Source organism: Pinus tabuliformis, chromosome 3_1, assembly GCF_031772625.1.
Source record: "Pinus tabuliformis cultivar Carrire ecotype Pingquan chromosome 3_1, CPIR1, whole genome shotgun sequence".
Classification (NCBI taxonomy): domain Eukaryota; kingdom Viridiplantae; phylum Streptophyta; class Pinopsida; order Pinales; family Pinaceae; genus Pinus; species Pinus tabuliformis.
The window spans coordinates 277524385-277536620 of record NC_142301.1 but is presented as its reverse complement, the minus strand read 5'-3'; the positions used below and the strand labels follow the sequence as shown (position 1 = coordinate 277536620).

Genomic DNA, 12236 nt, shown 5'->3' with positions numbered 1-12236 from the left:
GATCTGAAAGGGATAATCGGGGACCTAGGAATGATGAGGATCACATTGAAACCCGACACGAAGCCAGTCAAGCAAAGGCCTTACCATCTCAATCCAAAATATAAGGAGAAGGTTCGCTTAGAACTAGACAAGATGCTCGCGAAATGTATCATCAAGCCTATGGAAGAATCGGACTGGGTAAGCCCAATGGTGGTGCAAGAGAAGAAGTAGAAGGATGAGATAAGGATATGCATGGATCTCAGAAAACTGAATGATGCTTGTGTGCATGATCCTTTCTGACTCCGTTCACTGATTAAGTGTTGGACAATGTAGGTGGCTAGGAAGCATATTCATTTACTGATGGGTTCCCTGGGTACCACCAAACCAAAATAGCACCGAAGGATAGGAGCAAGACAAGCTTCGTGACTAAGTGGGGTTGTTTTCAGTACACTCTAATGCAGTTTGGATTGAAGAATGCGCTGTAAATATTTTCGCACATGGCTGTCGCGGCATTCAAGGAATTTATTCATAAGTTCCTGGAGGTATATTTTGATGATTGGAATGTATTTGGGCTAGTTAAGCGCCATGTAGCAAGCTTGCGCTTGATGTTGGATACCTGTCAAAGATACCAAATCGCGCTCAATCTCAAGAAGTGTCTGTTTTGTGTTCCTTTTGGGAACTTATTAGGGCATGTGGTTTGCAGACAAGGACTGATGGTAGACCTCATGAAAATCGTGGTAATACTGAACTTGGAAGCAACGAGGAGTGTGAAACAACTGCATGCTACTCTGGGACATATGGGATATTACAGAAATTTTATCCAAAGCTATGCCCAGATCACCGCGCCTATGGAAAAATTATTGAAGAAGGATGTCACGTTATGCTGGAACGATGACTGTAAGAAGAGTTTGGATATATTGAAGGAAAAGATGCTTACCGCGCTAATTCTAGTCTTCCCGGACTGGAAGAAAGAGTTTCATGTGCATGTTGACGCATCATGTATAACGCTTGGAGCAGTACTGAAACACACTGGCAGAGAAGCTTGGATCATCCTATCGCATTCGCAAGCTGAAGCTTATCTAAATCATATTGTAAGGCGTGTGATGTGTGTGAAAGGACTGGCAGACCATCATGAAGGGATGAGATGCCTTTGAATCCACAAATGATGTTACAACCCTTTAAAAGTGGGCGATAGATTTTGTAGGACCCATTCAGCCATAAGGAAAGACAGGAGCAAGGTACATTATCATTGCGACAGAGTATTTGACTCGTTGGGTAGAAGCGCAGCCGATGAAGTATTGCATGGCCGCGACAGTCGCGAGTTCTTATTTGAGCATGTAATGACACGATTCGGATGTCCAAGGATCTTGATGAGTGACCATGGTATGCACTTCCTGAATGAGACGATCAGCGCACTAGCGGAGGAATTTCAGGTATATCACTAGAAGAGCACACCTTATCACCCACATGCTAATGGGATAGTGGAGGCATTCAACAAAGTGCTTGAAAATGTGCTGACCAATGTTTGTAATACTCAACGAAGTGATTGGGACCTACACATACCTGCAGTATTGTGGGCTTATCGAACGACATGCAAGAAGTTGACGGGACAAACCCATTTCAGGCTTGCCTATGGTGTGGAAGCCGTAATTCCTATGGGATACATTGTGCCTAGTCTGCACATAACAGTGCTCATAGGTATGATGGATCATGGAGCCCTGGAAGAGAGGGTCGCGTAGCTGGATGAGCTTGAAGAAGAAAGATTTTTGGCTGGATTTCACCAGCATGTCCAAAAGTAGCGCGAAAAGGCATGGTATGATCGACACATCAAGCTGCGCACATTTAAGGTTAATGATCTAGTTTTGTTGTATGATAGTAAGTTTGATAAATTTCCAGGAAAATTCAGGATGCACTAGTTAGGGCCTTATGTTATTAAGGATATTACCGACGGAGGAGTGATACAACTGGTCAAGTTAAATGGAGAACCCTTCCTAGGAAAGGTGAATGACAATTGATTGAAGCCATACACCGGCGGTTCGACCATGTGAATAAATGAAAGAGGCATAGTCTTAGCACTCCAGGCAGTTGAAAGGAGGCGCGAGACTATAATCAACACTGCCTGGGTGGGCGAGCTATACGATTGGAAGATGGTGCGAAGCAAAGACATGTCACTGGGTCCACGACAACGCGGAGGGAGCTGCGATATCTAGGGAGAAATCACGCAGGTTGGCCAGAAAGTGATCGTTAAAATCAGTGTTCATGAAAAGATAGTAGAAGTGAGGCCAAATGGAGGGGGCGACCAACATTTAAGACGAAATTTATGGCTTATATCATTGAAAATCTGCCGCCAATCTGGCATTAATGAATCAATTATGGGGGAAATGATCGGATTTGAATTCAAAATGCCATGTAAATTACAAGTGGTTGCCCAACGTCAATGTGATGGGGTCCAGCGATGCAACAATAGCTTCAGGCTGACAACGCAGGGGCAGTAACCGAGAAGATAGTCGAAGATACGAAGCAAGCAACAACTTAGTGCACAATTGAAGTTGCAGTCATCAGGGTCGAGTTGGACGGGCTTTGTGCAAAGATATTCGCGCCTATCGAGTGACTTGAGGGCAAGTCACGATGTTTGTGTTGGGGCCCTATTGGGCGGGATTCCCTAAGGGTAGTTTTGGGGCTAAAAGCCCATGTTTAAGTCAAATTTTTGTAATATTATTGTAAAGACTCTGCATTTTGTGGTCACGGACCGCGAAGGTGTTATGTGTCACAAAGGGTAGTCTGCCCTTAGTTTTGTAAAGTAAAGTCGGCTGTAAGAGATCTACCCATGGTCCGCGGACCATGGGATTGTATAAAAAGAGCTAAGCTCTAAGTAGTTAGAGGATCGAATATGTAAGAGAGTCATAGATTTAGAGCAAGAAGTCTGAGTCTTGGGTTGTAGCATAGGTAGAGGCTCTGTAGTTGAGTGTGCAGAGGCCTAGGGTAGAAGTCCACAGCTGAGTGCGCATACCCCTGCAATTGTGCGTAGGGTGGACAAAGTCCGTAAACACTTGGAAAAAATATTAATAAAAGGAGTTGTTCTGCCATTTCTGTGTATTTGTTCTATTGATGGGTTTGGATATTTTGTGTATGAATTTCCTTTATTATGCTTATATGATGCGCAAATGAATACAATTACATTGAATGATTAAACACAATTACGAATATCTGATTATGCGGTGATAACTTTAAGTTTTTGGAAAGATAAGCAAGTCACTTAGGGTAATTGAGGAATCTGCATGGCGTGCTGCCATAACAATGCGAAATTATTTGGGCCACAGGTTAGGATTGCGTGAAGGTTGATCGTATAATTTCACGAAGGTACTGAAAGCCGGAATAGAGGGTTTGTTCTACAAGCCCTAGAGTGAGATCACCTGCGCAAAGCACGGGCAAAGGTAGGGATAAGAGAGACCAAACGACATCACGACCTTCTCACGGTGCGGAAACTTGGTTCCAACATCCCCCCATACTACTTCGGTTCGTGCTCTGCAGGCTGATGCTGAAAGGGCCAACAATGTAGGGATTTGTTTGGCTAAATAATGCTAAACCTAGGTCAGGCCCCCTCAAGCCAACACTACCTAACAAACTTTCATCCCAAGCTTGTTAACACTCATAATAGGGCCACCATAGGGCTACAAATCGTAAAGGAAGTCCTTCACCGAATGAGCAATCCCTTGGTTTTTCCCTTTTCTTAGTGCCTTGTGTGCTTAGTTAGGACCAATTATTCAAGAGCTTCTTCTGGCCCTTTAGCTTAGACTGAAGGCTTCCACACTTACTTCCTTATCCAATTTAAGTAAGATGTCAAGTCTTACATTGTTCTACTGTGACTTAAAAGTTTTTCTATCATCTCTTATCGAAAGTCGCACTCTGTGCCCCTTGTGTGGTTCATTTTTCTACTCATAGGATTATTTTGTTTACATACATATACTTATTTGGTTTTCTCACATACAAAAATACACATTCCTCTACATCGCTCTCCTTCAACCACATGTAGTTAGTTTGCTCTCCTCCAACCTCACACGCATTCTGCAACATGAGAATTTGAGGTCCCTCCTCGGGTTGCATGGTCAACTCAACAATATTTACAATAGGTATGTAGCCCAACTTATGGAGCATCAATATCATCCACATTCCTTCCCATAACTAATTCCAGTTGGGAGGTTCAACTATCAAATTAGGAACCAAAACATTAATTCAAGTAAGATAGAAAACCTTCTAATATCCTCACATCTTATCCTTAGGCCTCAAAATTTATGTTGGTTGCTCCCTTCTTAGTTTTAGCAATATCCATGTTAGACATCCCATATTATAAGCCTTGATTACAATTATAAAAATGGAATTTTAAAAAGGATTGCTAATATGTCTATTTGTTGGAATTGATTTTTTTTTTTAGTTTTAATGTAATGTTACGTATGTGACAACATATCCCGAAATGAAAAACATTTGACACAATACTAATATTTTTAATGGTCTCGTCTCTACATAATTTCTTTTTTGTTTGTATTTTTTGAATTTAAAATATCATTTTTATATTATTATAAGGGTATATAATGATGATGATTAATATCCACTAAGACTAATGTGGTCTATTGAACCTTAACAAAGTAAGAGATTAATTGCGACTCTTTAATATTTTATTTCTATGATAAAAAAGAAGGGAAAACAGCGGTCCTAGATCACATTTTGCTAACTTAACAAGTGAAGAAGGTTAATACCGTGGAAAATGTTTTGGAAATGAGAATGGATGTGAGTAAGAGCTGGGCAGACAAATACTTTTGTCCCAGGGTGTTTTGGGAATATACTAACGTACGATTTCACTCTAAAGCTCTTGAGAATCCATTCTTATCTTTGCAATATCCATTTTCTTCTTAGCACTGGTCAAGATAGAAAGATAATTCTAGTTAGAAAAATTGGGGTTGATCACCACCTTATAATACCTTAGCTTCCCTTTTCCCTCTAGTTCCTTATCATCGCACAACTTATCCTTAATTTTGGAGGTAATATTATTTTTAATATTGTTCTTATTCTCCATGATGATTTCCTCCTTATCCCCCAATGGTCAAGCCAAAACTAGGCATCCTTATGCCATTCTTTGCTTGAGCCAGGATTTTGGCTAAAACTAGAAGAAATTTTGGGGAACCTCTTGGCTTCCATGTTGGAAAGCTTCTTCTTATACATTAGATACCTAAACATAGCCATACTTTCAATGAGGGAAAAGCTAGCTTCAATCAAGAGAATAAGGTAAAGAGTATTATCATTACAAATTTTAACAATACAATTTTACATTAAAATAAAAACTCTTACCCTTTAAATGTTATTCAACATTTTATCTTCCAACCATTTTCTAAAAACATTTTATTTAACAAATTATGACATTAAAACCTCTTATCTTAATAATTACTCTTTAAATGTTATTTAAATTTTGATCATACAAACATTTTACAAATTAAGACTTTCATTTTTTTAATAATAAATAATAAACTCTATTTTAATAATTTAAGAAATTAGGACTTTAAATATATTTGAATGATAAATTAATGTTCTGGCATCTCAAACTTTAACATGCATGGGTTATACATTTTATTATATGAAAAAACCAATACTATAATATATTCTTAAAATATTAATAATTATTTTTTAATTTATCTTGAGTTTCTAACAAATATGTAATAAATCTACACTTAAAAGTAAAGATAATAATAATAAGGGTTTTAAGTTAACACCTTAAAAAGCTTTGGAAGGGTATAGCGAAATCTTTCAAACTTGCATGATCGCTATGTTATTTCAAATCAATTGAGGTTTCAACCAATTGTCACCCTATAACCGAGCAAAAGTAGGCTCGCTGTCCATTTATTATTAACCTGTCATTTCAAAAATGGTGAATGGAAAATCGCAGCCGCCCTTATGTACTACCTTTCTTCGGTTTCAATATCGCTGGAATCAATCGATACCTCCCGGGGTTTTCCAACTGCCCGCCATGTCAAATAAATAGAGATAATCACTGCCAACAGTGCCAAGCAATGGTTGATAGCAGATACAAACTGCAAAAGAAGAAAGGTAATGTGTTTGGTTTGATTTTTTTGTCAGCAAATCTTGCTCTGTCAATCTGCATATTAACAGTGCGTTGGTTTCCCATCTTCATCCTAAGTGCGTCCTGTTAATAAATCCCATTTCCCCTTCCAGAAAATACAGTCCAGATTTGGGTACCATTCCATTTTTTATTTCGAAAAATTAGTATTTGGTTTTTGGATGGTTAGTAATGGGATATATTGTTAAGGCATTCTTTGCGAAGTTTTTGGATGGTTAGTAATTGGATATATTGTTAAGGCATTCTTTGCGAAAAAATTATTACAATTCAGATAATTATAATTGAAATTTAGATTTTGTTTCTTAAAATTAATATAGGATTTAATTTTTACATAAATTATTAAGACACTTTTTGCTTTAAAAAAAAAATAAATCATCCAGATATCATCCAGATAATTATAATTGAGTTTGCTGCAATAAAATTTCTATACTGATAATAATGGTTTTCTCTATACTGATAATAATGGTTTTCTTTCTTGTTGTTGTAGAGATCCAAAACATTATCATATCATGGGTCGCGGTGTTAGCAGTGGTGGTGGGCAGAGTTCTTTGGGTTACCTTTTCGGTACCTCAGCTCAGCCCACAAAAACACAACCAATCCAAGGAAACCCTAGAACTGCACAAACTCTTCCCAATAACAACTCACCCGTTATAGATCCGGACAACTCCTCATCATCAAGGTACCATTTGGCTGATGGCCAAAATAGTGGGAATTTTGTTACAGTAAGTTGGTTCTTTCGCTCATTTAAAACACTTTTTTTTCCCCTCTCTCTGGTATTTTCTGTCCCAGGTATACCAGGATTTTGAAGATTTTCTGTCCAAGTTATACCAGGATTTTGATGATATTTATTTTCATTTGTTCATGGTATTTCCTTTTGTATTCAGAAGCGTCCTTCGACAAAAGTGCTGTGTGTGCCAGGAGGAGGATCATCTCTTGGGTATCTATTTGGAGAGAAGGAATGAAAAATAGTAGTTAATGTCCTTTGTGATTCATCCTTTTCCATATATGGAAATGATCATAAAAGGTCTCTGTTTAATTCTGGTTTTATCAATAGCAAGAAGAATAAGAGAATACCTAAATGATGATCTTTGCAATAGGCAACTGTTTATCATGCACTTCACAAACACTGTTGGGATGTGTTGATGTACAGTTATTTGTTGTCTTTGAATAACAGTTATTTCTGTTTGTTGATGTAAAAGTTGTTGGGATTGGTTTGTAGAATTAAATAAAGGCAACAGAAAAGTTGGGTTCTTTCATAGTTCAGTAAACATACGAGCAACGAATGAAAGAAAAGCAATAGACTGAAGACAGTAATAATAAGTCTCCAATCCTCTCATAAATATGAATAATTTTTAGAATACATGTACACTGAAGAAATCTTAATGAAGAAGTGTAGTATACTTACTATTTTCTAATGTAACTGTCAATGAAATCCTCAATTTCCTATTCAAGAAGTGTAGTATATTTACTAATTTCTAATCTAACTGTCCATGAAATCCTCAATTTCCTATTGAAAAAGTGTAATATGGTTACTAATTTCTATTCTACTTATCAATGAAATCCCTAATTTTTGATATAGTAGATTGCTTCTTGCACAACCATGAAATTGGAAGAGAATCTGACCTCAAGGAAAAACTGGTTACATGTTTTTTTTGTAAGTTTGGTAGGACTCTATTTTTATCAGGAATTGAACCATTAACTTCACATCAAGGATTGTTTTAACAAAGCATCAGATCACTGTCTATCCAAGATCTCTAGATGGTTACATGCTTTGGTTGAAGAAAAAATATATTGTTTTTTCATTTTTAAATATTAAGAAAATAGTGCAGATTGCCCAAATCTATTATTTCAAGAACTTGTTATTCAATTAAAAGAGATTGCATTCATATGAGATCATCCACATACAATACTAAAAAGAAACATCTTCGTCAACATATTAAATGTTTCAAATTATCATCAAAAGACTACAAACACACTCATTACAAATACAAATGTTTATATATTTGGTTATGATATTTAATTTGATCAAAATTTAATAATTTATTGTAAATCACCTTATTAAAAAATTTATTTTTAAACTATTTAATTATCTTCCAATTTAATTGAAGAGGAAAAAAACTAACCAAACCAATTCTATTAGCCTCATTTTTCTTTATTTTCTTAAAATTGATCTGTCCCTATTTGCTAAAGACCAAAGTCCTAGTGGTGTCCATTTATTTTCAAAATAAAATTATTCTTAGAGTAGTTGTAGCTTTTGCTTCATTGCATCATCTTAAAGTTGGTTCCTCAAAAGATTTTTGATATATTTCAATATTATGAATATTAATAATTTTTATATATTTTAATATTATAAATATTTTTAAAATTTAATATTATAAATTATTTTTATATTTTTTTATATATTTAAATATTATGAATATTAATAATTTTTACATATTTTAATATCATGAAATTTTTTTATTTTTAATTTAATATTATAAATATTTTTTATATTTCGAATTTTTTAGTAATTATATTTTTTTAATAATAATTATTATTTTTATAATTTTTATAATAATAATAATTATTAATAAATATAAATATGTTAATATGAATATTAATAAATATAATTGATATATATTTAAAGGTATTTATCAATCATATTTTTTAATATGATTGTGTTAGTAATAATTTTTATATATTTTAATATTATAAATATCAATAATTCATATATTTTGTAATATTAAATTTTTCTAAATATAATAAAGCATTTTTTAGATTATTTTTATGTTAATTTTTAAATTATGAAAACTTGTAATTTGTGATTTCTAATTACATTCAATGGAAAATTTATTCTTCACCATTCTTAACGACCCAAACATGAAAATCATTATTCAAATAGAAAACTAATAAATTAATAAATAATACGTAAATATCCGGAAGAAGAAAAACCTAACCGAAAGCCAAAGAAATTTCATCAAACTCAACATTTATATTAATGATGACATGATGATCACAGCGTGGACAATCATTAGATTCTTCATTATATTTAATAAAAATGCAACATTGATTCTTGGTTTTACCTTTTTACCCTTCATATTCGGAATGTGGGCAATGTGTGTCCAACTTGATAGCCAAAAACCCTGAAATGAGATATAAAGGTATGCTTTCCTGTCAAATCTTCCCCATGGTTTCTCTTTTCATAATTCATATTGGATTATGATTAAGAATATAGGATTGATTTACAAGCACTTTGTTCCTATATTTTTACCATATAGTTTTTGTTCTATATTTTTACCATATAGTTTTTGTTTTTATTGGATTATGATTAAGAATATAGTATTGATTTACAAGCACCTTATTCCTATATTTTTAACAAATAGTTTTTGATTTTATGTGGCATGGTAGGAACTATGTATTGGAATATTCCTATATTTTTACCATATAGTTTTTGTTTTTATGTGGCATGTTAGGAACTATGTATTGGAATAACATACTATCTCGTTAATATAATATATTTATATCTATATATATATATATTTATTAAGTTAGAATTTTTTATATTTAAAAAAAACATATTATTATTAAATATTTTAAATAAAAAATTCAAAATTATTTTATTGGTTTATGTAAATTATTTTGAATAATATATAACAATTGTTTTTACTCTCAAAAATTTGCTTTTTGAAATTTTTTTTTGTGATATTTTTTTAACACAACCTTCACAAATACCAATCTAAGAATTACTTAAGAAAATCAATGAATAATATTAAGTTTAGAAATTTACCTAAATACTTTGTTACTACACATTTATAAGATATTAATGCTATAACTTGCTAATATCAACATCTTGACTAGTGAAGTAATGTTTATGCTATAATTTGCTAATATCAACTATTTGACCAATAAATTAAATAAAGTAATGTTCATACTATAATTTGCTAATATAAACAACTTGACTAATAAAGTAATACTCAAATTAAGTAGAACAATATAGTTTCTAAAACTTAAAGAGTTTAACCTCCGAATTAAAACGCCCATAAATATTTGTACTTACCCTTGGTAGATTATGAGCATCTCTAAACTTCAATTTGATGTTCTTTCTTATTTGAGCTATTTGATAGAAAAATAAGAATTTGACATTTAACTTTGCCACATGGTCTACATATTTAATAATGTCATTTTCAAAACTAATGTTAGCTTATGCAATGACATAAAGTGCACTATTATCTTTAATATACTTTTTGCAAACATGATCATGAACATTAGTAAGGGAAGAATAAATTAACATTTTGAGATATATGAGGTGAAACACTTGAATATTTAATATGTACTCTACACTAGGATCTAAAATAAGTAATACATGATCTTTCCTAGTTTACTAAAACATTAAGATTGGTTTTTGTAGTGTTTCTTAATTCTCAGGTTTGAAATAAAAACTAGGCATAAAGATTATAAATGTAGCAAAACCAAATTCAATTGACAAATGAATGTAGCAAAAGCAAATTCAAGTACAAATGAGCTAGAATGTATTACATACATAAAGTTTAAAAAATAATAAACAATAAATAAAATAAAAGTACTATAATAATAATGAAATATTTTAATGAAGTGGCATGACATTTAATGAAAAGGAATCCACTTAAAAATATATATATGCAACTCTTGAATGATTGTAAAATCATTATTTTATTCATTCATTTTTATATATGTTAATGACTTATTACTTAGGTAATTGAGAAAGTTAAATATGAATTTATATATTTTATTTGGCATGAGAAACAATTTTGTGGATCCATACAAACCAAGTCCAAGTCTCTGTGATGTTATTAGTGGTTGTTTTGATGACACCATTGCATATTTGCTGCGAAATCAACTAGTTATCATTATTGAAGTGAAATTCAACATTGTATAACCTTATTAAACTTCAAAGCCATACAATTCCAATTAATTGTAGGAAATTATATTATGTAGATAGTATAAAGCCATAGATTGTAGTGTTTGTGGTTAATTATTAATTGCGTCATATAAATTTTGAGTAATTTAGTTAACTCATATAGTAAATTAAAAAATCCATACAACAAACTAATTATGATTTTCATAGTTTGCATGTTAATAATAACATTGTACAAGTCGCTTTACATCTCACACAATAAATTAAAATGTGTTGTATAATTAAAATTGTATGATCAATCATACAATTAAATTGTACAAATGGTTAATATATGTAAATGGTTGGTATTGATTTATTGTAACATGTTATACAAGTGGAGTCAATTAGCTGTATAATTCAAAATTTTCAAGAAATTTTGAGATGATAAAATTGTTATAACTCAATCAAAATTGAGCATAGAGACACCTTGCCCATAATTAGAAAAATGACTCATATAAATTCAATATTAGATAGGTTAGAAGATCAACAAAAACTCAATTCTATCAAAAATGATGACTTTAAGAAATAATTTCAAAGTCAGCATGAACAATTACAGGAACACATTGCTTAGAACCACAATGAGATAATTTCAAAATAAACATGACCAATTATAGGAACACATTGCTTAGAACCAAAATGAGCTAATTTCAAAATAAACATGCTCAATTATAGGAAGAAATTGCTGAGGGCCACAACTAGCTACAAAATGAGCAAATAGAAATAAAAAGTCTAGTTAACAAAATTCATAATGAACTAAACAACCTCATAACAACTCCAACATATACCAATTCTCTAGGTATTTCTATCTCAAAACCAAATTATTCAAGAAATTCTAATCCATGGACAATTCCTTCAATATGTCAATCCCACAACTAAACATGCTCCCCAATGACTGAGCAATCCCCAACCAATTTTTGCCATACATAAGTTAACCAATCCTTGCATACCCAATGAAAGAAAAACTAGAATTATCAAAGTTTGACATAAATGAGAAAGGCATGGCATGGTTTAAAAACATAGAAGAATATTTTGAAATCACAACACTAATAAGGACCATGAAAAATTTATGTATGTTTCCATGTAATTAGAAAGTGACATGTATAATTGGTACATGTGGTGGAAGAAGTCATCCTATTTGTTTTATAGGAATAAATTCAAAGATGATTCTTTAAAATATTCTAGGGCATCATAGATGAAGATTCATTTATGGAACTCACT

General features: G+C 32.5%; 1 protein-coding gene across 2 annotated transcripts; it reads left to right on the top strand.

The window, feature by feature from the left end:
• Positions 1 to 5952: 5952 nt before the first annotated feature.
• Positions 5953 to 7304, top strand: LOC149186871 (protein SPIRAL1-like 1). 2 transcript variants are annotated; one of them, XM_089412699.1, is made up of 3 exons: positions 5953 to 6075; positions 6594 to 6828; positions 6991 to 7304. In XM_089412699.1, exons 2-3 carry the CDS (start codon positions 6616 to 6618, stop codon positions 7066 to 7068), a joined length of 291 nt encoding a protein of 96 aa, XP_089268825.1. In that variant the 5' UTR covers positions 5953 to 6075; positions 6594 to 6615; the 3' UTR covers positions 7069 to 7304. The 2 variants fall into 2 exon arrangements, with proteins under 2 accessions (XP_089268825.1, XP_089268826.1); XM_089412700.1 differs by lacking the exon at positions 5953 to 6075 and adding an exon at positions 6173 to 6320.
• The last annotated feature ends 4932 nt before the right edge of the window (positions 7305 to 12236 follow it).

What these genes read in the sequence shown, in the direction of transcription:
- LOC149186871 (XM_089412699.1), top strand. Translation starts at nt 6,616, where the DNA reads ATGGGTCGCGGTGTTAGCAGTGGTGGTGGGCAGAGTTCTTTGGGTTAC. An exon ending in ATAGTGGGAATTTTGTTACA is followed by an intron (nt 6,829 to 6,990) that starts GTAAGTTGGTTC and finishes TTTTGTATTCAG; the next exon opens with AAGCGTCCTTCGACAAAAGT.